The sequence below is a fragment of the Panthera uncia genome, chromosome B4, assembly GCF_023721935.1.
Source record: "Panthera uncia isolate 11264 chromosome B4, Puncia_PCG_1.0, whole genome shotgun sequence".
NCBI classification, from domain to species: Eukaryota; Metazoa; Chordata; class Mammalia; order Carnivora; family Felidae; genus Panthera; species Panthera uncia.
Window position 1 is genome coordinate 15,327,021 of NC_064809.1, and position 27,353 is coordinate 15,354,373.

Below are 27,353 nucleotides of genomic sequence, written 5' to 3' on the forward strand. Positions count from 1 at the left end.
GCGTGGAGCCTGCTTGGGGTTCTCTTTCTCTCCCTCTCTCTCTGTGCCTCTCCTCCACTCCACTGTCTCTGTCTCTCTCAAAATAAATAAATAAACTTAAACAAAATTATTGCCTATTAAGATACCTACAGATTCACATGCAGTTATAAGCTATAATCTAGAGAAATCTCTTGTACACATTTCCCAGTGACCCTCAACCTTGACATCTTGCAAAATTAGAGTATAATATCATAACCAGGATGTTGATGTTGATATAGTCCACTGATCTTACTCAACTTCTCAATTTTACTTATACTCATATGTGTGTGTGTGCGTGTGTGTGTGTGTGCACGTGTGTGTGTTCAATTATGTACCACACATTCAAGATGATGAATAATCCCAACACCATAAAGGTTCCTAGAGTTGCCCTTTTATAATCATATACAATTTGCTCCCACACCCACATCTTTCTAACCTATGGCTGTCGTTCATTTTTAAGTATTATTATTTTGAAAATGTTATATAAATAGAACAAAAGAGTATGTAACCTTTGGGTATTGGCTATTTTCACCTGCCCCAATGGTTATCTGTCCAAACGGTTAGTGGGTCAGTGGTTGGTTTGCTTTTACTGAGGACTTGCATTCCCTGGTAGGTATGTGACAGCTTGGCCATTCACCTGTTGAAGGACATGTGCACTGATTTCAATTTTTGGCTATTACAAATAAAGCTGAAATGAACATTTGTATACAGGTTTTTATGTCAACATAGTTTTCATTCCTCTGGGATAGATGTCTAAGAGGGCAGTTGCTGTATCTTACAGCAAGTGCATGTTTAGTTTTATAAGAAACTGCTGAACCATTTTCTGAGCGTCTGTACCATTTTACATTCCCGCTAGCAATGCGTAAGTGATGACAGCTTCTCCACCACCTTGCCAGGATTCAGTGTTGTGACTACTCTTTATTTCAGGCATTCTGAAAAGTGTGTCGCAATATCTCCTTGGGGCTTTAATTCTCATTTTTCCTAATGGCTAGTGATGTTGGACATCTTTCCATTGTCTATTTACCATCTGTACATCCTCTGTAGTGAAATATCTGTTCAAATCTTTCCCCCATAGTCCAGTTGGATTCTTTGTATTTTTACTGCTGGGCTTGACTGTTCTGTATGTATTCTAGATAGCACTCTGTTGCCAGATAGGTGGTTTGTACGTCTTTTCTCCCAGTCTGTGGCTTGTCTGTCCATCCTCTTCATAAAAGCTTTCACAGAACAAAAGATTTTTAATTTTGATGAGCTAAGATTTTATTTTAATGTTTATTTATTTTTGAGAGACAGAGAGGCCAAGCACGAGTGGAGGAGGGGGAGAGAGAGAGGGAGACACAGAATCCGAAGCAGGCTCCAGGCTCTGAGCTATCAGCACAGAGCCCAATGCGGGGCTCAAACCCATGAGCCGTGAGATTGTGACCTGAGCTGAAGTCAACACTTAACTGACTAAGCCACCTAGCCGCCCCAATTGATGAAGTAAGAGTTATTAATTTTTCTTTTTATGGATCACTCCTTTGATGTTTAATCTAAGAAATGTTCATCTATCTCTAGGTCCTGAAAATTTTCTGTTATTTTTTTTCCTAAAAGCACATAGCATGTACTTTACATTTCAGTGTGTGGTCTATTTTTAGTTAATTTTTGTATAAGGTGTGAGGTTAAGGATCGCTCACTGGAGCTGGTCCCTCTTGCTGGTTCTGCCCACCCTGCTCAGTGTCTCCTGGCAGAAACAGGAGGCTCAGTCCTGGCAGGGAAAGAGTGCTTCCCAGGCCACTTAATTTGAGCAGGGCTCCCAGTGGATTCCACCTGCCAATTATGTTGGCTTTGCCAGAGGTCAGAGGGGTTCCCGTTCGGTCCAGAGGAGAAATGGGCTGGGGTACCTGGGTGGCTGAGTCGGTTAAGTGTCCAACTTCAGTTCAGGTCATGATCTTGAGGTTCATGAGTTCCAGCCCCGTGTTGGGCTCTGTGCTGACAGCTCAGAGCCTGGAGTCTGCTTCAGATTCTGTCTCCCTCTCTCTCTGACCCTCCCCAACTTGCTCTCTCTCCCTCTCTCTCTCTCTCTCAAAAATCAATAAGACATTTAAAAAATTTTTAAAAAAGAGGAGAAATGGGCGTAAATAACTTTTCATATTCCATTTGTACAACTGATGAATGCGAAAGGCTTTATGTATGTCTATGCATTTGCTATTGACTCAATCCCTGAGAGACAGTTCATTTGTTCCATGAAAAAAAGCAATTAGGAAAACTCGTATTAAATGTGTTTTATTGTAGACATATTTTATAAAAGTATGGGATTTCTATTTAAACAGCATGGATCAGGTAGATATAAAACATAATGTGAAAGATGATGTAAAATAATAACACCCAACAGAAAAAAGCCACTGCTATTCATTAGGTGGTTTCACATTCTAAGTACCTAGCACTGTTCGCGTTATTATATCATATTACCACTAATGCTTAAGACAGTCCCACTAAAGGGCGAATTGTTCTCTTTATTTTTAGGTTGAGTCATTTAAGGACAAATGTGTAATTAGCTCACAGAAGAACATGCAGGTAGTAAATGCAAGAGACATGAATGAAGTCTAGGCTAATGTGAACTTAAGGCCGATGTCCGTTCCATTAACAGGTAGAAAGGTCTCTTAGAGATATAACATATGACATGAAAAATAGCACAGATGGAATGAATTTATCTCACTGTCATCACATTTATAAATCAGTGAAAAGTGAGGTCGGTGCCACCCAAAGTGCTTTTCTAAAGCAGTAACTTTAGAAAAAGAGAGCCTTCCTGACCGCCCCACTGCCATCATTTTAGGTGAGCCTCCCATGTTCTTCTTAGCTTGTGGGCTCTTGAAGCCCACAGTGGGGGCTGACACCAGCCACATCTCTAGCTTTCTGTCATTTTTATAGCACATTTTAAATGTTGCCTTACATTTGTTTTGTCCTGGAGGGTCTATTAGAAAACAAAACCAAAAATGAACGAATGAACGAATGAAAGAAAGAACATAGCAAAAAAAACCCTGGCCTTCTTTCTTTAGTTTCCATGGTAAGGAAGAACCCCAAGCGCTCAAGAAGAATTTAATAAAGCCAGAAAACTGTCCTTAGTTAAGTCACTTGCCTATGTACTCGCAAATGAAAAGTCACAATACGTTGGGTATTGTGGTTCAAATGTTAACTCCAAATAATTGAGATTTTTCATGCTTTTATTCAAGAAACCCAAGCAACAAAATTGTCTTTTTCTTACTTCTAGAGGCAATGACTCATTTCTGGTCTAAATGTTTATGTTCACAAAACCAGTTCGGCTCCCATTAAATAAACAAGCCCACTCACCTTCACAAAGCTGTTCTGACACTGTCCGTCACCACTGGGGATTAGGAAGTTGTTGTCAAAGCTGATCTCCAACTGCTTACTTTCATGAGTAATGACTGTCCAGGAACATCTGCTGTTCTCGGGAAAATTCTGAGGCCAGTGAGGGGATCTGATTGTACCATTGTCTGAATGAAGTATTCCCCCACAGCCTGAAAAATTGTCACGGAAGAAGTCATTAATTTGAGAGGAAAATAACAATTTTGGTAGCCCAAAACTTCCAGAGGAGACACATTTCTCAATGTGAGAGTTCAGTCTATTTTTCCTTACCTGTGAGTCACTGGCCTTCAGGGCAGGTATGCGACAAGAACTCCCCATAAGCGTAAGGGGCACTGAATCCAGAGGAAGCTTCAGCTGTTACTGTTTTGTTACATTTCTATTGAACTCACCCGAGACCACTAATCCTTGCCATAAAAAGGATAGATTTCTATTCTGTTTTCAAACAACAGCACTATTTTTCACTCCCCTTGAAGCTATATAGTATTTGAGTAGCAACAATTCTACGTTCTGTGTTTTGTTACTGCGAACACATGAGAATACAAGTCTACACTCATTTATGATTTTACTCTAACATCCAGGACTAGAGAAAATGATTTTCAGGAGGATAGATTTCTTCCATTAAGGAATCTGCTTCATTCATATTGAAACATTAATGGATGAAAATAAATTACATGGATTGAAAGAAAGAAAATCTAGAATTATTTTATACTATTAAAATATGTCCTTAAGAGATGACAAAAGAAAAAATATGAATTCCAAACAAAATGAAGTTAATTTAAAGAGTATTCCCTGTTACCTTTTGCTTTTAAACCCTTGGAAAGCCAGTGGTGCATCTAAAACTCCCCTATGACTTCAACAGATTTAATAAGATAAAGTTTGACTCATTCCACAAAAAGCTTTTCACAATAACTCTGACTCTTCTAGAAAGAATTGCCCTGTGTGATGCTGCAAGGCTTTAAAGTAATCCTGACTAAAGTATCCAGTGCAAGTTCTTATGTTTTCTGGGAATTTCCATGAAGTTCATACTTTACATACAGAAAAACTACCCTTTTGAAATCAGATCTATTATATTTTGCCACATACAGAGCATTCACTCTAAATCACAAATCTTGTCACTTTGCTGCTCAACACTCTTCAATGGCTCCCCATTGCTCACGGGACAACAGAGAAGACAAGGCTCTTCGTGATATGGACCACCTAGATTCCTGCCCTCAGCTTACCACCCAGCCTTCTGCCTCCAAGCTCCAAATATTCCAAACTACTTGTGATTCCAATACATATTTTCTATTATTTTAGATTCTCTGGTTATGCCATGCCTTTTTGCCCATTTAGGCAACATGGTGAAGTGTTAAGATCAAAGTTTCTGGGCCCAGTGACTTTATTCAAATCCTGACTCTACCAATTATTAGCTTCACGACCTGGAAAAATTATCAACCCACCTACCCTCAGTTTCTATCCATGCGAAATGGAAAAAATATGTATTGATATTGTGTCTTCCTTACGAGGTTGTACATGAGATGACACGGGTATAACATTCTGGGTTCAGTCTGGCAGAGAGTAGTCATAAAATACATACTTGTTAAATTAGCTAATACATTTTAAGAACAGATCAATTAAAAATGCATGTTCCTTTTACCTAAAGTTTGTGTGTTCCATGTAGCATAAAATCCACCATTTTGCACCAAATGGTCCGAGTTAAAAATCACCACCAGCTGGTTGGAACCAGACTGGATCGTCCTGGGGTTTGAACTTCCACAGTATTGTCCTATTAGGGGCGATCCAGGAGAACCGCCGTTTCTGACGGTTACAGAGTCCCAAGCGCAGGTTGCATGGGCTTCGATATCAAAGTCACTAAACATAAGCTGCAGGAGAAAAAAAAAAAGAAAGAATGAGGCACTCTGTGTTGTTCACAGACCTTTTTATTTTGTTCTGATTTATCTAATTTTGTGTTTATGTCTCTTATTTCATTCTCCCCTGCCCTCTTCTCTTTTTCCTTATTGGAGGTTCTACTGGAAATTTTGAGAGGAGATATTCCTCCTGGAACCGCAGTCACTAGAGAGACTGCCACAGTCCAGTGGGCTGGGATGGACGCTCACATCAAGAATGAGATTGCATTTCTCTCCTGGGTGGGGAACATCGTCTACATATACGCTCTCCTATGCTTGCAAACTGGATTTCTTCAGTAACCGTACTTGGAGATGCCAATGTCTCTACTCTAACGAGAGAAGACTTGGGGAAGATGATGATCTGATTGCAGGATCAAAACCTATTCTAATTGCTTGCTTATTAAAAGAAATCCGTTTCCACACAGGATGTGGTATTTTTGTTCCAGAACAGAATCAGAACTCACAGTGATGGTATGGCCTTGTGGGGCTTCTAACAACCAGGAACAGTGAGTCGAGCTGTCGTAAGAGGCTGGATAGTTGGGACTTGTGATCACTCCACTCTCACCCAGCTGTATTCCACCACAGTCTGAAACGAGATTTGTAAACTTCTAAATTAGATACAAGAAAAAAAAAATCTCCGCAAAGCCAAAGTAAGTAGGTCTTACAGCCATGATTTTAAAAAAACAATAAATGAATAGAAGAAAGTGGAAAAAGCAAAGTAAAACTGGGGAGAAGATTAGAAATTACCAGAATTCCATATAGTGTTAAACAGTATCACACAGTGAAGACAGGACCATTTTTTAACATTTATTCATTTTTGAGACAGAGAGAGACAGAGCACAACCAGGGGAGGGGCAGTGAGAGAGGGAGACACAGAATCTGAAGCAGGCTCCAGGCTCCACACTGTCAGCACAGACCCCGATGCGAGGCTCAAACTCATGAACCACGAGATCATGACCTAAGCCAAAGTCAGCTGCTTAACTGACTGAGCCACCCAGGTGTCCCAAGACAGGATCATATTTAGTACAAAAGAGAAGGAAGATAATCTGTACCATAAATGGAGAATAATTAGATGTGCATATAACCCACACTGTGTAATAACATTGCCTTGCTTGAAAGAAAACAAGCCACTGAAAATAAATATAAGCTTGAAGAATGTGATGCATAGCATAACTAAAGAATTTGTCATTTGATAAAAAGCATTTATGTCGGTGGTCAGCTATCAAAGTATAGATTAGCATGGCAAGTTGAAGAACAGATATATTTTTAAAACACAGGATGGTCTGACATTCTACATGAATAATACTGCTTCCTGAAACCTCGTTCTTTTCTTTCAGTTCAATGAAGAAAAGTCAACTGGCAAGTGGTTGACCAATTTTACTCCCTCTTCCAATCAACTGTTTGATTATAACACAAAGAGATGTTAGATAAAACTATAACCAAAACGTATTTTGACTAATAGGTAAACTTAATAGAAAGAAAGGGGATTTCCAAAATCTATAAAAAAATTAAGTGTAGGGGTGCCTGGGTGGCTCAGTCGGTTAAGCGTCTGACTTCGGCTCAGGTCATGATCTCACGGTCCGTGAGTTTGAGCCCCGCATCGGGCTCTGGGCTGACGGCTCAGAGCCTGGAGCCTGCTTCGGATTCTGTGTCTCTCTCTCTCTCTGCCCCTCCCCCACCCATGCTCTGTCTCTCTCTGTCTCAGAAATGAATACCTCTCACATTCTGAGAGGTAATCCTCTACTGAAAGTTCATCAGTTTGAAAGGATGTAGAACGAAGATGTGGGCCCCAGAGATATGGGTCTGAGGTTTTGAACACCTGCACAAGAAGAACATACGGCCTTGGACCCTCACAAAAGGAAGGGCTGGAGTTGAGACTTTTACATAATGTTGAGGGTCTAAAAGAACAGCCATGTTAGTAGAAAGGGACTCTAGAAAAACTCTGATGGCCCAGAGAAGCAGCAAAGAACAGTGCTGTCTGTCTTGGGTTGAATTTTCAGATATAAGCAGAATGTCACAGATGCAAATCCAGTACAAAAACATTAGCAAATAATATCTAGTAATATGTTCAAAACACATGTCACACCAACTAGGGTTTATCCTGGAAATTAAAAGATGGTTTAATGAGAAGAAAGTCTTTTAATATACAACTTGTCATATTAATATATTAAAGGAGGAAAACAGAATCATCTCAAAAGATGCAGAAAAATCAGTTGGTAAAAGCTTATATCCATTCAGAATTAAAAAAAAAAAGTACACTAACAATTGAAGGGATTTCTTTAACCTGATAAGAAGTATTTACTGAAAACCTAAGAGAAATCAATAAATTTAACAATAAAAGGTCATAGGCATTCACATTAAGGTCAGAAACAAGATGCTATCACCCCTTCTGTTCAACATTGTGATGGTGGCATAGCCAGTGAAATAAGACGAGAAAAAACATTAAGTTTTGGGGTTGAAAGAAACAAATACTATCATTTGCAGAAGACAGGATTGTTGACACCGAAAAAACACAGATAACCTACAGACAAAATACCAAAGCTAGTAAGAGTGTAGTGAAATCTCTGGGCTAAAGATCCACGTGTAAAAAATTTTAAATTCCTGGATATCGGCAACAAACAATTAGAAGATGTAATTTGGAACATCTCATTGACATTAGTAACAAAACTAATAGCTACCTAGAAATGAATCTAACAAAATTGATGTGAGATCTTTGTGGGAAAAATTGTTAACTATTCTATTGCCAGAGTTTGAGAGCTTAATCACAAGTCTTACCTGTAAAAGAATACTCCGCATGAAATCCAACATATTCTACACGTTCATTGGTGACGAAGTGTATCCACACCTGAGGATAAGGTATGACCAGTGGCACTGTAGGTTTTGAAGGTCCACAAAGTCTCCACATCAGAGGCCCATCAGCATCCCCTGAGCAAAATAATATGCCAATTGCCATAATTTATGTAGCTTTTGAGAAAGACATTCCATGAATTCAGTAGGAACAAATAATAAAAAACATTTCAAGGTATTTATTGACACACATCGAAATTCTGATGTAGTAGCTGCCATTTCACAAAGTTCCTTTCTATGTTTGTCAACTGCAAAAGAAAGAGTCCCTCCAACAGGGTAAAAACAAACAAACAACAACAACAACAAAAACAAAAAAACAAAGGAAAAAAACCCATGCTTTTTTAGTATGGGCCTCTTTCTCTACTGTAGGTGCCATTTTGTTCCAATTTGTGTTTTCATAACTATTTTAGCATACCTAAACAGAGATACAATTAATTAAAAAGAAAACAAAACCTTTTGGATGTGCCTTTTTTTAGGAAGTAAAAAATATAATACCAACAGTGATAAAATATATCATCAAGATAAAAGTGATAATTAGCTAAAATTTTAATGATTTCTTCACTGCATTTAATCAACTAAAATGAATAGAATATTCAGTACTCAGGCTAAGAGTTGAGAGAGCTGAGTATTTTTACGGAGATTATTTTTCACGGTAATTTGATTAACCTTTTTTAAAACACCTGCAGAGCTCACATTTAATCTTCTCTTTATCCTGTCAGATCAATATTATTGATCGCGTAAGTCAACAAAATATAGTATTTTAACTGTCTCTAAAATGAGGGACTATAAGAAATTTAATATACAGCTACTCTGCTTAATTCAATAAGCCAGTGGTTTTGAGCCAGGTGGCAGCGGTGTGGGTTTGTCAGAATCACATGGAGAACATTCTCAAACTACAATTTCCATTTTCCTCGTAAGTCTCCTCTAGATTCATCTACCTAGAAGGGTCCAGATGATTCTCCTGCTGAGTCCCTTGGTCTGTGACCACAGACTTTATCAAGTTCTCCCTGAAAATTCTGTCCAACATGGTCTCAAAGTCAGCAATGATTTCCCTAGCCACCGTAGAACATTGCCACCACCTAATTGTACTAGTTTCTGCTGCTTTCAACCTCCTTTAAAAAAATTTTTTTGCAATGACATGGAACTCAGTGAACCTTAAATAGCATAGACGATCTACAATGTTACGTTATTTCTCTTTTTCAAACCACAGAAAGGGTGTCAATGTAACAATGGGGGGCAATTTGATGGATAACCCACTCCTCAACTGCAAGAAAGAACTAAAATGGATTCATCTTCTATGAATGCAGATTTTTAAAAATTCTGGAGACTTATGGTTTACCAAGTAAACCTCAATCCATTTCCATCATGAAAACAAAGACAAGCTTGACTCCTCTGGGGATAATTCCCCAAATAACTTCCATGTGCTTCTCCATCTGGTACACTGCAAAACTTCTTTTGATTTCTAAGTAGAATTCCTGTAAATTTAGGAAATCACTGATACAGTTCTGACCATGCCAAGTCCCAGTCTCTGCAGAAAGAAGTCTTGAGTACTAAAAGATTATTGAAGGGACCACCTGAACTCATGAGGAGAGAACAGACAGAGGCACCTGGGTGGCTCAGTCGGTTAAGCATCCGACTCTCGATTTCCTCTCAGGTAGTGATCTCACAGTTCCCTTAGTTGGAGCCTTGCATTGGGCTCTGTGCTGACAGTGCGGAGCCTGCTTGGGATTCTCTCTCTCTCCCTCTCTCTCTGCCTGCCCTACCTCCACTTGGCCTTTTGCTCTCTCTCCCTCTCTGAAAATAGATACATAAACATTAAAAAGAGACAGAGAATACCCGCAAACCGAATCTCTCCTGGGTAAGTCTCACATCAATTGAAACACTGACCCACCCAACTCACTCACTGTTACTAGAGCATGTTACCTCAGCTGGGTGTCCACAGAATTACAGCTTTTTTCTGACCAACATTCTTTTGGATTCTATGTACATATATTGTAGGCACGTGAGTCCCTTCATTGTTGGTGGTCCCCAGGTATAAGAAGAATACCGTGGATAAATGGGAGAACAGTTGGGGCGCCTGGGTGGCTCAGTCAATTGAGCATCCCACTCTTGATTTCAGCTCAGGTCATGATCCCAGGGTCATGATCCCAGGATCGTGGGATCGAGCCTGGAGATGGGCTCTGCACTGAGCATGGAGCCCACTTAAGATTCTTTCTCTCTCCTTCTGCCCCACTCCCTTGCATGTGCTTTCTCTCTCTCTCTCTCTCTCTAATAAAAAATATAAAAAAAATAAACTGGGAGAACATGCTCTTTGATTGAACTCACCCACTCGTAGCTCAAGGACATCAAACTGACAGTCTTGGTGACTTTCCAGGTAAAAATCTTCAAAATGAATGTAAATGGATGAATTTCCCTGATTTGGATTGCTGAGAGTCCATTCACAATTTAAGTTTCTTGAGTAATTACTGACTCCGTCATAGCCAGGGGAAGTGAAGTTTCCTTTGGCGGAATTTGTAAGGGACCCACCACATACTAAGAAAACAAGGGGCAACAGAGAAAGTAGCAGTGAGGTCCAGGCCATAACAGAAGATGTAAATAATACAATAACAACGAAAATAACAACAAGATTTTTATTGCTTTGTTTTTGTAGATGACATTAAGATTATGGGTGAAGGGCTGGTTCGTGCATGGAGAAGTTTCTGTGAGTGTCTATGGAAGTTTGTGTGAATTTCTACGGAAGACGTTTCTGAGAGTTTGGAAATATGTGTAAAACTAAACAGCTTCTTTATTTTCCTGTAGGGTAGATTAGGTGGATTTGCGGGTTTGGCTGGGCATCTGTTTCTCCTAATTTAAGCCTATTGTTCGTTAATATTTAATTTGGAGAAATATCTAACTACAGTGGTGGTCTCAGTGGCTTCTCATTAGCAATTCTCCACTTGAGCCTTGTTATTTCATCAAACAAATAACATCATGGGAGTGCCAATGAATTCACTCCTTTTCATATGGGAATGAATGCTCCTATCAATGAAACAAAGATTTTTTAAACATTCAGTTCCAACTCTTTCTACTATTTAAAACTCTTAGATAATAGCACCAATCCAGAAAGTAGGCGAATATTTAGACCGGAAAGGCCATATCTTGCATAAATTTTCAATACTCTGTATCCAATGTGAACCCTCATTCATTTACACTGGAAATATATATACAGATGGCTGGCTAAGAAACCATAAAATCTGTCTATCTTCAATTAGTCACTTTCAGGGAGTCAATTACCTTTTAGAGATAGAAGGTCACTTTCAGCAGAAAATAATTGACCAAGGACTGTGAAATAGGCAACCAGTATTTCATGGCGACATTATACGGGACTGAGCTAGAAGCTCTCCTAACAGCATTGTTTTTTTTTTTAATTCACAATGGCAGCTTTCTTTCTGAAAGCATAACTTTTTTTTTTTTTTCCTGCCTGGCATGGGTCTTCTCCCTGGTTATATGTGTTTACCTGCTGTAGAAGCTCTTAGGTGTAATTTTGATCTCGAAAGGGAAAATAGACGGCTCGGCGGCTATTGGTGGTAGCTGTGCGAACATCTGCGGTGCCCATGATTGAAACAGGTGTATTTATAACGTCTTCTCTTACCTGCATCTTCACTGGATGTGTAGGAAGCACTGAAACCTCCATATGGCCTGGATCCATCAGTGAAAAACACGACTCTCATTTTGTGTCCTGAAGATTTGATCTCCTCGCTTACGTTCACACTGCTACACAGTTTCCCTAGCTGGGGTGAGTTACTTCTAATGCCATTGAATATCTGTTGGAAAAATCATTTAACCTTTAGTCACACAGTCCATCTTACTGAATATTTCCTGGGAGATTATATTCACAGCCCAGATACACTTCCTTCTAAGGAAACTCTGGGCTAAAATGAATTACTTAACAGTCCGGGCTCCTAGCCCAGTGCCACAAGCCACTTTGTTGCCCAGAGCACATTCTGTGGCCTCAGGGTCATTTCACTAAAATGAGAGTATTACAGTAAAGCCCTCCTGCCATGTGCTGACAAATGAAAAACTGCTGTACTCTTTGCAACTGGAAACCAAGCTCTAAATGTAAATTAGACAGGCCAACGCTCTTACATCTTAGTTCACAGAGTTCACTGATGGACCATTTTTCTTAACAATGTATCAGGACCTTTCGTATTTGGAATGAAGGCTTAAATGTTAGTCTCTGATGATTTGAAGCCTATAATAACTCAAATATTTTAAAATGCCTTGAAAAGTAACTTTAAAAAATCAATATAATAGTTCTTTCCTGAGTACTTATGGATCCAAAGCCTCACTTTTCTTATTAATTTGAATTTTAAAAAATGGTTTTGAGTAGTGCTGACTCCAAAATATTAAACAATAATTCTAGTTATGCACATACTTATAATAACTGGAAAGTATTATTCCATTTCTGTGCAAGACCGAGGGAGTTTTAGCCTGCCCGGTTTTCACGGTTCAGGAAAGATCCAGAAGTAACTAAACAATAATTGAGTAATTGATATTCCTGTTTTTAACAAGAATTTGAATCATTCACAATTAAAAATAATGATTCAGAGGATGGCACTGACAGAAACGAAAGAGGAGGATGCACTCCATAACAGACGGTGTGAGCTTTTTTATTTACTATCATTGATTATTAAATTGAGCTCTGTGGGCTTCTGGTTTAAAGTGTCTTCTGACTCAAAGGACCAGACACAGCATTTCCTATTGCTAACTGAGCACCAGGCTCTGCTAATAGCCTGCTTGTATTACTTGATCCAATTAGCACAATGCCCTCTCAGACATAAAATATCATCCCTGTTTTCAAGATTAAGACAGTAGAATTCAGAAAGGGTTATGCAATTTGCTTAAGTTCAAACAACTAATGATCATAAAACTGGATTGAAATCGTCCCTCTGATTGCAAACCATGAAGTCATGTAGAAGGCAACAGAAGATGACAAAATTTCAGTAATACTGGAAACAGGAATGGGCAACATTTTGCCAGAATCAGAGGGATTATCAGCAACTACAGACTAATGGAACACATTGGAAACCATGACCATTGGCGGTTATCCTTGCGCCAACGTCTGCCTGAGCTTAGAATCACAATGACTGATAATGTTCAGGCATCCATTTATAACATGAGCTCCTGCTTTTAAAGGCCACCAAAGTGCTGTTTCCACTTTCCTCCTCCACTCACATATGTACGCAGAAACTGCAACTCCCAGAAAACAATGGGGCAGGAAGTAGGCATTTGAGACTCAGGACAAGCTCTAAAATTTGCTATAAGCAGGAATAAAATCAGGCACATGTCTCATTGTAGTGCATTTCTTCTTTATTTCTCTCTCTTCCTGTCTCTTTCTTTCTCCATCTCCATCTCTTTCTCTTTCTCCTTCTTTCTTTTCTTCTTGCTTCACCCCCACCTTTTTCGAGAAGTTCTCAAAGTAAATAAGGTACAGGCAAAGGGCAAGCCACATCCCCTTATTTATAGCAGAGTGAAGAGGAAACAAAACATGCAGTGAACCTATAGAAATAGATTTTGAAGAAAAAGAATGGGGACATGATATTAAAGATTCATAAAAGAAATTAATTCTGAGAGGTATTGTCGGAGTTTTAACCTCCCCAGGAAAAAAAGAGACCTGTAGACAGGACATTTGTAGTTTCCCCTCATTGATTGGTCAAGTCCCTCCCCTCCCCACCCAATGAGGACCATAAATTGACAATCCCATGCACACAGAGATTCCAAGCAGCATTTTAGTACTTCATTCTTGAATATCAATAAGCAACCAAGCGTCACCACACATTTAAGGAAACATCTAATGTAAAAGGCAGAGACCACTCAATATACATAAATAGGAAACAGGAACTTGAAAGAAATGGACCCTTCCAAAAGGAAGCAACATAAAACTTTAAAATTATGATTAACATGTTTATATCCATAGGTGAATGTATCAAATACATATGATATTTTAATGGAGAGAGTATATTCAAAGATCACTGGTAAAATAAGGATAATTCCAGGTACACCCCTTCTCAAAAAGCTTAACATCCATGCCTACGTCCTTATGGAAATACAAGAACATATGCCTCACCGAATGAGGAAATGAGCAAGACAGGGAAATGCACAAATCATGGAGTCTGGGGCCAGCCCAGGAGAGGAATGAAGGGGCTTGCAAAGTTGCTGGTGAAGGGCATGTCTGGTTTGACAGCTGGCATCAGGCATGTAGCTGATGGAGAAAGGTTCCATCATGGAGAATATCCATGGAGAAAGGATTTTGCTAAGGAAAACAAATGAACTGGTGGGTGTGCTTTACTATACAAGGTGGGGACGTACACCAGGAGCGAGAGTGTGTGGGAGAATCAGTGATATGTGCATCAACACTAAATATTAGAAAGGACACAATTATTGTTATTACTCAGAAAAAAACAAGAAAATGCTACCATAGTATATTACTTGGTTGGGTTGGGAATGGCATCTATATAATCATAATCTTGTAAACACTGAAGAGAAATTTAAGCAAAATCTGTGACATATGTATTTTGGGAGCAAGTTGGCAGAGGCTATGAATTGTGCGTAGCCCTGTGAGCATTTGGGCTAAGGGGGTTGGATTGTGAAGAGAGCTCAACCCTCATCTTCCAGAGTTGCATGTGGATAGATAATGTCTAAGACTGAAAAGCAAACAAGGAGCAGAATAGGAATATTATTTTGAAATAATGACATATGCACCCAAGAAAAAGCTAAAAGAGTTGGAAGTAGACACCTTTGGCATATATGATTCAGAGATGGGAAAATGACATGTAAGATGTGATTCAGAATTTGTGGTTGTTGCTGCAAATTTTATTTTCTTATTCAAGTTCTGAAACTATGACTCTTCATATTATCTTTCCTGCACAGCATGTGAAGATTCTGCTGGTAAGCATCCTAATAACCATTATATTCAATATTTCAACTATGGAAACAATTTCAAAAGGAAATAAGCTGTTGTGTGCATCAAAATTTTAGCAATGGATTGGTTGCTAATTGACTGAAATTCAAGTATTTTTAATATTTTTTATTTTCAGAACTCTCCAAATTTTGTTCAATAGGCATCCATTATATTTATAATCGGAAAAATAGATGAAAATTAGCATGCAAATGAATTATGCCACATTATTACAACTACATGATATATTCATTGACAAGAAAATACATCAAAATATGATATACTGGGAGTGGTTAATTTTTTTTTCTACTTCAACCTTGCCTCTATATGTTCAGTTGTTAATAGGAAGGAAATGTTCCTTTAAAATAACCAAGCTTACAGGCACCTGGGTGGCTCAGTCGGTTAAGCATCCAATTCAGCTCAGGTCATGATCTCATGGTTCACGAGGTTGAGACCTGCATTGGGTTCTGTGCTGACAGCTCAGAATCTGGAGCCTGCTTTGGATTCTGTGTCTCCCTTTCTCTCTGCCCCTCCTCCCACTCTCTCTCTCTCTTTCTGTGTCTCTCCCTCAAAACTAAAATTAAAAAAAAAAATTAAAAAATAAAATAAGCAAGCTTAGTCCAAAATTCCCTGGCTTTCAGATAGAAGAAAACACCTGGGGCCCCATAATTTTTAATATCTGATAAAACAGATCATTGCAATCCTTCAGGTGTTAGAAGGGATACAGGAGTACTGATGCATAGGGGCACTTGTACCCCAATGTTTATAGCAGCACTCTCAACAATAGCCAAATTATGGAAAGAGCCTAAGTGTCCATCAACTGATGAATGGATAAAGAAATTGTGGTTTATATACACAATGGAGTACTACGTGGCAATGAGAAAGAATGAAATATGGCCCTTTGTAGCAATGTGGATGGGACTGAAGAGTGTGATGCTAAGTGAAATAAGCCATACAGAGAAAGACAGATACCATATGGTTTCACTCTTATGTGGATCCTGAGAAACTTAACAGAAACCCATGGGGGAGGGGAAGGGAAAAAAAAAAGAGGTTAGAGTGGGAGAGAGCCAAAGCATAAAAGACTCTTAAAAACTGAGAACAAACTGAGGGCTGATGGGGGGGTGGGAGGGAGGGGAGGGTGAGTGATGGGTATTGAGGAAGGCACCTGTTGGGATGAGCACTGGGTGTTGTATGGAAACCAATTCGACAATAAATTTCATATATTTAAAAATAAATAAATAAAGGATTATAGCTAAACTATAAAAAAAATCCTTCAGGTGGTAGAACCTGGAAGCAAAATTTGAAGCTTGAATATGATCATTTTAGGGCAACACGAAGTATTATAGTAATGTACAAAGATGCTTTGTATTTCTGAATCTGCTACCCAACAGGAGACAACTAAATTGAAAACAAAAGTGACTTGTCTTTAAAAAAGGACAATGATAGGGGTGCCTGGGTGACTCAGTCAGTTAAGCATCTGACTTTGGCTCAGGTAATGATCTCACAGTTCATGGGTTCCAGCCCTGCATCGGGCTCTCTGCTGTCAGCACAGAGCCTGCTTTGGATCCTCTGTTCCTTGCTCTCTCCGTCCCTCCCCATCTTGTGCTCTCTCTTCTGTCTCTCTCAAAATAAATAACTAAACTTAAAAAAAAGGGAGGGGGGGGCGCCTGGGTGGCGCAGTCGGTTAAGCGTCCGACTTCAGCCAGGTCACGATCTCGCGGTCCGTGAGTTCGAGCCCCACGTCAGGCTCTGGGCTGATGGCTCGGAGCCTGGAGCCTGTTTCCGATTCTGTGTCTCCCTCTCTCTCTGCCCCTCCCCTGTTCATGCTCTGTCTCTCTCTGTCCCAAAAATAAATAAAAAACGTTGAAAAAAAAATTAAAAAAAAAAAACAGTGGGGGGGGCAATGATAGTGCTTCTATTCATTCATTCAATAATTATTGTTTCTATTCTGTGCCAGGCACTGGGGACTCCACGGGAATGAAACAGAGGGCACATCCTGATGGAGCTTACATTCTGGCTGGGAGAGCAGACAATAAACAGACAAACAAATAAATGCGGGGGGAATGTCAGTTGGTGTGAAGTGCTGTGAAGGCAAAAATGCAGGGAGCAGGATGGGCCAGGGTGGAATCGATTGAATGTAGGGTCGCAGGGAGCAGGCCGTTTGAAGAGCAGCGAAGAAGAGAGACAGTGAACAGACAGCCGTCGGGGAGATGCAGGCCAGAGGCCGTAGCACAGGTGCAGTGGGTTGTGGAACATTCTAGCACCCAAAAGGAAGCCAGTGGGACTGGATCCTAGTGGGCAGGAGGGGAGTTTGAGAGGAGATGCAGATTCTATAGGGCCAGCTGGGCCAGTGTAATGATCTGGGATCGTCCCCTGGGTGAGAGGAGAGGCCAGTAGAGGATTTTCAAGGAGAGCGGCATGATGTGCTTTACCTTTACACCCGTCACACCAGCTGCTGTGCTGAAAGTGCAGGGAGACAAGGGTGGGACTAGGGAGACAGGCTGGAAGTTATTAAATTACATTTAAGTGAGCCGTGATGGCTGTAGTAGGGGATATGGTGAGAAGGAGTTAGATTCTGGATCTCCTTAAAGATACAGTCAGTGGGGTTGATTACGCATGTAATACAAGGTGTGAGAGAAAGTTCTCCAAGACAGACATCAATGTTTTTGACCTGAGCATCCCCAAGTTTGAAACTGTTATTTGCTGAGATAACAAGGACTGAGGAAAGGTCGAGTTGGGTACAGAAATATATTAATATTAATGTATAATTAATCCTGTATGTGTCTATATGTTTATATGCGTATCTGTCATTTAACAATCTTCATTCCCACTCATGGGTCTCCTTTGTTTTCCTTTGCTAAGGGAAGCTAAGAATGCTGACGGCATATCCCCAAGCATTTGACCTTGGCAGCACTGACCTTGGCAGGCAGCCGTGGTCTTCCAAAGGAGTCACTCAGTACCTCAGGCAGAAAACAGTAACCGTGCAGGACCACTCAATCGCTCAGAACTTTTGGTGGTGGCCCGTTCTGTGACTCTGGTCCCAGTCATCTATGTGCTACCCACGGGCTCAGCTTTTCTCCATTTACCCGTTTTGCCATGTGTAATGATCATTTGCTCTTAAAATTTATCCTGCCTATGACCCTGATGTATTTTGTGACAACAAAGAGCCTCTTAAACAGGTCTTACAAATATCATGGCAGTTTACTGCATTTTTGTTCTATCTAAAATACTGAGAATTGGGGCGCCTGGGTGGCTCAGTCAGTTAAGCATCCGACTTCAACTCAGGTCACAATCTCGCAGTCTGTGAGTTTGAGCCCCGCGTCAGGCTCTGGGCTGATGGCTCAGAGCCTGGAGACTGCTTCGGATTCTGTGCCTCCCTCTCTCTCTGACCCTCCCCCATTCATGCTCTGTCTCTCTCTGTCTCAAAAATAAATAAACGTTAAAAAAAAATTAAAAAAAAGAATACTGAGAATGTGTCTGAGGTACAGTTGCACATATGGGAATATTCCCGACCTACTTTTCTGACAACGATTGATAGGTCATCAAGCTCCTTCAACGATGGAACGTGATATCCCTGACTGCAAGGAGACACTCACTGTCACATGCTCACTGTTGCAGGATGGATGAACTTCCAGCCTCAGGTTGTTAAACGTCAGGGTGACCCGCCTTCCTTCCTGCACCGTGATCCTCCACTCACAGAGCCGGCCGTGAGGATTTGGGTTCGGGAAGTTGGGAGAAGTGAATGTTCCGGTAGGGCCCTGTAGGTCTCCACCACACTCTGAAGGGGAAGAAACCCAAGAAATCATCTTCCGATCCGATCAAAATGACCCCTTCCACAGGGAGTGTTCTCTAAAATATTTTCTTTAGTATTCCACGGGATACTAAAATTACGGCTTTTATTTTTCACTATGTGTACGTGATGACTTAACAGAGAACGTTGGTATTCACTTCCTATCTCTAATATTTAACATTTAATTCACGTTTCCATGGATGACAGTTCACTGGTAGTATTCTATCATCATGGCCCAAGAAGCATGAGAGACCAACGGCTGTAGTAATCTCAAGAGTCAGAAGATTCAGAAGACTTTTGTAATCACCCAGTTTTTTTCAGATAAAATCTGTGTTTTACCAAAGTATTTCAGAAAGGCCAATTCTGACAACTGTGGGGCTAATGGACTGGCTTTCTTAGGATGAGTATATGTGTGTGTGTGTGTATATATATATATATATATATATATATATATATATATAGTATTACTAATATTATTATATTATCTACTATACTTAACAAATCAGTGAACTTACCTTCCATGCTAGATTCAAACCGTAGTCTAAATCCCGAGGCAGTCAGAGAGCCGTCTGTGACAAACCTGACCAAAGCGATATTGCTAGAAGTGTCTATGCTGTCGGGAATGGTGTTTCCACAGTATCTGCCCAATAAATTTCCTGTGAGAGTCAAATAATTAAGTATATACACATTCAGGTGATTGATTTCATTTAACCTCTACTTGAGGTGTTCTACAAGTACAAAGAAAATGATAAAACACAAGGCTCTGCCCACGAAGAAATGGTGACCTCTGTTGAGAGGAGGACAAACAAGAATAAAAAGAAGATATTCAAGTATGTGGAGACGTGTAACAAAACTGCAACCAGTTAGGGCAAGGCGGTCTCAGCGCAACGAGGGAGCTCATTTGGTTAAGGAGATGGTTCCAGTCAACAGAGTGGCAAAGTGTCCAACTCACGTGATTTCTAGGATACACACACACCCTCTCCTCTCCTTAGCCAACAGGATGCCCCTCAAATAACTGCATATGGGCCTGGAAAGTCTCAACAGAAAGAGGATGTCTTCACAATACAGTGCTCTCTCAACGTGATCTATAAAGATAAGCTATATAAGGACACCTGGGGCTCCGGACACCCACTGTTTATGAGGGGGAACCCAGGGAGGGAAAAGTTGGCAGAGGTCCGAGCTGACTGCCCTTCTATGCAAAGAATAGATGCAGTTTGGCCTTTCTTGAGGCAACTTCGGAGGCCGAATGAGTACCTGTGAAAATAAACACCCCCAAAAGACAGCAGACGTATTTCACTGACCAGAGGTGTGGTTTTCCCAGATCTCCACAAAGTCTTTTTCACAGCCAGAGGAGTTCTGAAGGTTAAAGTCTTCAAAATGGATGGTGAGGTAGTGTCCCGAGGGACCCTCCAGATGCCACTCACACAGCAAATTGTCTCTATACGGCAGTGTTGGGTATCCGCTGCTTTCGATGACACCACTTTGCCCTGTCACTCTTCCCCCACACGCGGCTGCAAAAAAAGAACAATATTCTGTTACAGCGTTGTTGTTGTTGTTGTTGTTGTTAATTTAACCAGTGCATTTATAAACTTTCAGATGCCAATTGAATATAAGTTAATGCTTTAAAAATTCTGAGAATGTTTAAGTTAGTGTTTCCCTTATGATTTGAAATCTACTCTTGATGTAAAAAGAAAGGATACCCCAGGTCCAGTCAAATAATGAGAAATGGAAAAGTGAATGGCATATTCTGTAACATCTCATTAATCCTCATGGGACACGATGTAAGAGCTATTAGCTGCAAGAAAGTTTCATTTCAAGGACCCACTGATGGATTGAGAGGGCCTGCCTACGACTCTGTGTCTGTGATTCTGAAGACTGAGTGCATGCTCCACTAGAAGGGGTGCTGTGATTGATTAGTGATGCCTACCCTGTAATTATCAAGTAAGCGTTTCACTGGAGTAACTGGTATCTCAGGGCCTGGAAAATTCCTTCTCAATTCTTTCTTATCAGCTGGATGTGACAGTTACATTGAATTATACACAATTTGCCTCAGGCTATAAAATGACCTATGGTGTAGGTTCAATAAGGCTCACAATAAGGCTGTCCAACTTTTGACTCTATTAAGTATGTTTGGTTAGTGTTCAGACCCACCAGGTACTAAATTCTATGTAATTGCGACCCTATTACATTACATCTTCAGTAAGGATGTGTATTGCTCATTTTTTAAGTAAGGAAATCAAAACACTGAGGAGACATATTTGTTTTTGTTTAGTGACTGATTTGGCACTAGAGACTTAGGGGGAAAACATTTTCCATTAGTGATGACTTCAAAGTTACTGTTCTAAATATAGTTATTTGAATATATATGAATAGTAAAGTGTTCTACTAGTTAAAGTAATACGATAGAGATGTCATGACAAAAGGAAAAAAAGCAAATATTTGATTTAACTGAATATGCTTTCAGAAACAAGTTAGGAAAAAATACAAAATATTCAAGTCTACTAAAAAGAGTGTCTTAAAATGGAAAGCAAGGTAAAATTTTAAACTGATAAATGACTTTGTGGTTTCAAACATTTATATTTCTTACTTATTTCTATTAAAATTAGGCAAATACAAAATCTCTAATTTTTTAAAATTTTTAATGAGTTTTTATTTATTTCTTTTTAATTTTTTTAATGTTTACCTATTTTTGAGAGAGAGAGAGAGAGCGAGAGAGAGAGCGTGGGGGGTGGGGTGGGTAGCAGAGAGAGAGGGAGACACAGAATCCGAAGCAGGCTCCAGGCTCTGAGCTGTCAGCACAGAGCCTGATGCGGGGCTTGAATTTACAAACCATGAGATCATGACCTGAGCTGAAGTCAGACGCTTAACTGACTAAGCCACCCAGGTGCCCCTAACTTTTAATGAGTTTTTAATATTTTATTATAATTAGTCTGTCATAACTTTCTTACCATGTATAAAAAAATGTTTTTACCTATACCATACTTGATCTTGAACCCCACATGTGTGGGGCTGTTGTCAGATCGGAATCTCAAATACATCACCTCTCCTGAGGACAACTGGCTGTTGGGCAAAGATGTTCCGCAAACCTTGGAAAGTACTCGTGCATTTGAGTCAGCCCCATCACGCAATTCAAGGTAATTGGATGCGCAGCTACGGTGGAAAGAAAACTCCATTTAATATGTAAAGTCAATTGCTTTGACATATTTAAAAAATAAAGACTTCACCAACTTTCTCCAAGAGCATTATTAAATCATCATTTCTGCAGAAGACACGATGACAGTTATTTTAAATCATATGTCACTTCAGAATGCTGCACACTATTTTTCTAATCGTAATACGTTCTTCAGTTAGTAGCTCAAAAAGAGGGGTTTTACAGGTGCGACACCAAAGAATATTTACTTATCTTCCTCCATATTCTGTGCTTGTTTTACAAATACAAAAGTCATTCTCAAATTAACCCCCAGGAATTTCAAAAAAAAACAAGTACTTTGTTTCACATGATGATGAGACACATGTCACATGACAAAGAAGAACCCTCTCTCTTGACAGCCCTGCCACCCGGGGTTAATGGAGAGTCATAGCCGGAATCTTCCGTGTCCATAAAAGTGAGTATTTACCCAATATGTCTTAAGAAAGTCAGCCAATTAATGCTCACTGACTAGGACAGTGGCATTGTGTCAGGTGCCCATAAATGGTAAGAAAAGCTCTCATACCTAAGTTTTCTTTCATACATATATTCTTGCAAATGTATATACACGTTTGTTACATGAACAGAAAAATTCAGGTTTCGTCAGCCAGGATAGTTATTCTCTTTGTGTTCAACACAGTAAGACTTGCTCCCCAGTTTGTAATCCCGTAAGCATTCTCATTAAAGAAAGACTGGGAAATTGGATTGTCCTCGCGTTAGTCCTTTTTCCGACACTGGTGACCTCTAGTGTCACGTAACACAAATGTCCATTTGTTGAACAGGCATTTTATTATTTATGACACTGAGTATGAGGCTGGGAAAATAAATATTCATCTACCAGAGACACTATATTTTTCCTGTGGGAGGAAGAATAGATAACATCAATCTCAAACAGCCATCGTCAGTGTCTCCTGGAGGATGTGCCTGGCGTCGGGAGGAACAATATCTGTGTACATAAGCCACTCAGCTAATGACAGAGTGGCTGGCGGGCAGTGTTTTCAGGCTCGAGGTGTAACGCATGTCCCTTTTCCATCCCTGGATGTTCTACGCTTAGAAAAGAAGAGAAATTATTCTCGAACACGACGGCTGAAGAAAACTAACTCTGAGTAGGAGAAAAATGAAACGGAATTGACTTGACATACCTGGGTGTTTCTTCAATGTGGAATTGATCTTCAAACTGCAGCCTTATGAGCTTTCCAGGGGGAGCCGCTATGAGCCACGTGCAATCAGCGTGCTGGGGGTAATTGTCAGGGTGGTTGGGGGAGGTCACATATCCAGCAGAATCCGCATCGTGGATGTAGATATTGCCCCCACAGCCTGTTGAGAAACACAATGAAATCAACCTACAGTCTGGAGAAAGACAATGCAATGCCACTAGCTTCTTCTTCTTCTTTTTTTTTTTTTTTTTTTCTCTTTTTGCACTGTCTTGTGTCTTTATAGTGGACACTCACTGTCACATTAGTTTCAGGTGTATGACAGTGATCTGACAAGTCTACATGATTTCATTTGTATGTGGAATCTAAAAGACACAAACAAATAAACCAAAAGCAGAAACAGACCCATGAACACAGAGAACAAACCAGGGGTTGCCGAAGGGGAGGGAGTGGGAGGATGGGCAAAACGGATGGAGGGGAGTGGGAGGTACTGACTTCCAGTTATGGCGTGAGTAAGCCATGGGGATAAAAGGTACAGCATAGGAAATGCAGTCAATGGTAACAGAAGAACGTTGCATGGAGCAGATAGTAGCTACAGCCTGTGCTGAACACAGCATAACCTCTAGACTTGCCACTATCGTTTTTAAAAGTCTCTTTGGGGTGCCTGGGGGGTTCACTTGGCAAAGTGTCTGACTCTTGACTTTGGCTCAGGTCATGATCCCACAGGGCGTGAGATGGAGTCCCGCCTCGGGCTCTGCGCCGACAGCACGGAGCCTGCTTGGGATTCTCTCTCTCCCTCTCTCTGTGCCCCTTCCTTGCTCTCTCTTGCTCTCTCAAAATCAATTAAAAAACAAACAAACAAAAATAAAGTCTCTTTATCTGTATTTCCAATCTCAACGTCCCTTCCTCGAGAATTATCCTCATTTCCTTTTTTAAGCAAATGACTCTGAATTTGCTATTGAGGGAGCTACCCAGTGTGTCACGTTTTAATTTGCCCAACCGTAAATTCTTGCAGAGAATTTCTCTCTTCATTTTAAAAAAAAAAAATGTTTTTTAATGTTTATGTTTGAGAGACAGAGAGAGATAGAGTGGGAGCAGCGGAGAGAAGGAGACGAGACACAGAATCCGAAGCAGGCTCCAGGCTCCGAGCTGTCAGCATGGAGCCCGATGCGGGGCTCGAACTCAAGAACCGTGAGGTCATGACCTTAGCTGAAGTCGGACGCTTAACCGACGGAGCCACCCAGGAGCCCCAAGAATTTCTCCCTTCCTTAAGGCCAATAAAACGATGATGGTGCATAGAACATGCAGTAGAACATCATCGAGGCACTAAAACACATTCACCACTTAGATAAGCACGTGAACGCACTAGCACTTAGGACTTCCCACTGACCGTGCAGTTGAATAGAAAGAAGCAGAGCTGTGACCTCCATGTTTAAAAGACTAAGCAGATTATATCTATATAATATTGCACAGCTCTGTGGGCATTCGCTCATTATATTTCTGCAGGATTTAGATGCATTTGAAAAGCAAGGGACGAGTGGCATGAGAGAATTTGTTAGCCACTTTCTGTAAGAAGATAAATGAGTTTTTAACACTTCTTTTCTAAAAAACCTAGGTATTATGTAAAAATACTTTCCTTTTGTCAATAAGCATTTTTGGGTAATCTCAGCAAACAATCCAGGCCAGAGTGAATTTCTCTGCACACTGTCTTCCTATAGCTCGGGGTCAGTCTCGCACTCCACTGTGTCCCCAGGGATCACGCTATGTGGAAGCCTTCCCCTTACCCTGTGCTCACACTCTCTCTCCCTCCTTCTCCCCTCCCGCACCCCTCTCTCCTTGTTCCTTTCTTCTTTCCACTCACCGTGGGCTCAGGTCACTTAAAGTCACCTTCTCTGACCTCACTGCCCTCTTTCCTCCTTCTCCCTTGGTGCGCCTTGTTGCCTCACGGTTGTGTACCCAAGGATCTTTTTGATCTTTGTTTTATATCCACAGCATTTAACCTGGTTGACCACATCTCTCTACATTTCTGTCCCCCAGCTGCTTGGACACGGAGCTCTCCTCCTCCTTTGATACCTCACACCATTCCTCCTTCGGTCCTTGGGTGTCTCTTTCCGGGTGTTTCCCAGAAACTGGAAGTTTGTGTCTCTTAATCCCCATCACCTATTTCACCCATCCCCCTGCCCCCTCCCCTGTGGCAACCACCACTTTGTTCTCTGTATTTAAGAGTCTGTTTGTTTGTTTGCTTGCTTGTTTTTTAGATTCCCCATATAAGTGAAATCAAATGGCGTTTGTCTTTCTATGACTGGCTTATTTCACTTAGCATAATAATCTCTAGGTTTATACATATTGTCACAAATGGCAAGACTTCACTCTGTTTTCATGGCTGAATAATACTTCATTGTGTGTGTGTGTATACATATAGGTGTGTATATATATGTGTGTACATACACACACAACCCACATCTTCTTTATCCACTCCTCTAGCAATAGACAATAGATTTTGAAATCAAAAAAACTGCAAGTCTAATACTGAGGGCAGAAAGATGGGGAGAAGATAATGGCCATACAATTCTTAGATGAAAAGAGGGCCCACAAAGGAATAAAAGGGTCATAACACCGGCAAATAAACCCTTAGTGAACCTGAATTATCACTAAATTTTGAAATCTGTATTATCCAATTTCGAGAAGCAAAGATTTACTCTCCACTAACATTACTCTTTCTTTTGAAACTATGCTTGTTTACTTATTTATTCAATTAAACATTATATAAAAATAAATGCCATAAAACTAAGTCATTACAGTAGAATTAAATATAATTATAATCAAGTGTAATTAAGTAAAGGTAATTAAGTTAAAGTCCACTGCCATAATGTATAATTAAATGGGTAATAACAGAATCCCAGGAATACATGTTCATTTTAAAAGAAAGCATACAAATTATCATAAAACAATGTAATTATCATTCTTACAATGTTTCTATAACTGAACGAAACTTATAGTTAGACATTTTATAATGGCAAGGACTAAGGAATTTCAGAGTATCCTTAACATCAGTTTAATTTATACTCGTGGAGAATTTACTTTGCTCATTCTCTTGATAAGAAGGCTTAGAAAAATCTAAGCCTCATTTTACTTATCTGTAGAATGGGAATGATGTCTTCCTTAAAAAAGTAGTCATGATGAGATAGTTTAATTTATACTCGTGGAGAATTTACTTTGCTCAATCTCTTGATAAGAAGGCTTAGAAAAATCTAAGCCTCATTTTACTTATCTGTAGAATGGGAATGATGTCTTCCTTAAAAAAGTAGTCATGATGAGATAGTGAATGTATCAAGCATATGGTAAATAGTACTTAGGATAGGTAGAGTAGGCAGCTATTCTCATTAAATTATTGATCCTAGTTTAGAAAAGAAAGGCTTACATATTTTTTTCCTTGAATTTATTTAAACAAGGAAAACCAAGAAACCGCAGGAAAAATACAGGCTTTAGTCTCAGTCAAAATGCTTACCTAAACTCTTTGCCTCATATTTGATTTTAAATCCTTGCCCTCCATTACTGCCATCGGAAATAAACTGAACAAACATTTGATTATCAGAGGTGAACAGAGTGGATGAAGGGCGACTGCCACAAAAACGACCATTTCCTCCACGGCTTCCCAAGGGTGGAGAATAGATATCAGGTCCATTTTTTAGCTAGGAACACAAAACAAAATTGCATAAATCCCTTCATCCAGAGAGAGCTGAAAGCACACAAGTCCTATCAATTTATGTCCCAGGAGAGAAGATTCATTTGTTTATTGCAAGAAGTCTGCAAAGATAGTAATGCGAAAAGGTGAGAAGCACCACTCACCACCAAGTAATCGCCCTGGCTGCACGAAGAATCTCCATTTGGAATCTGGAAGGGCTGTTCAAAATGGACAGCAATGGTCAGACCGCTCTGAACCAGGACATGCCACGAGCAGTTGAGGTTGGGACCATAGGTCTCCGGATACTGAGGTGATGTGATGATCCCCCTGTCTGCATGCAAATATCCACCACAACCTTTCCAAGAAAACAAAGGTATTTTATTTAAGTAACATTTGCAATAAGATTTTTATGTTGCCCTGTTTTTCCTGAAGATTTTTAAAGCACAGGCAATAGAAACGTGGTTTGAAACCAATTGGGACCAAAATATA

General features: G+C 40.1%; 1 protein-coding gene across 1 annotated transcript in view; it reads right to left on the minus strand.

Annotated features, from left to right (window-relative positions):
• Positions 1-27,353, minus strand: part of CUBN (cubilin) — a 273,177-nt gene that overhangs the window by 61,980 nt on the left and 183,844 nt on the right. The window contains exons 42-54 of the mRNA XM_049626901.1: positions 27,029-27,219; positions 26,688-26,871; positions 23,168-23,342; positions 21,810-21,988; positions 20,140-20,349; positions 19,354-19,494; positions 18,645-18,826; positions 11,743-11,914; positions 10,437-10,643; positions 8,040-8,189; positions 5,729-5,850; positions 5,015-5,240; positions 3,343-3,530 (exon numbers count right to left, since the gene is read on the minus strand). Of these exons, the coding sequence (XP_049482858.1) occupies positions 3,343-3,530; positions 5,015-5,240; positions 5,729-5,850; positions 8,040-8,189; positions 10,437-10,643; positions 11,743-11,914; positions 18,645-18,826; positions 19,354-19,494; positions 20,140-20,349; positions 21,810-21,988; positions 23,168-23,342; positions 26,688-26,871; positions 27,029-27,219 (2,327 nt within the window). The remainder of the gene's footprint in view (positions 1-3,342; positions 3,531-5,014; positions 5,241-5,728; positions 5,851-8,039; positions 8,190-10,436; positions 10,644-11,742; positions 11,915-18,644; positions 18,827-19,353; positions 19,495-20,139; positions 20,350-21,809; positions 21,989-23,167; positions 23,343-26,687; positions 26,872-27,028; positions 27,220-27,353) is intronic.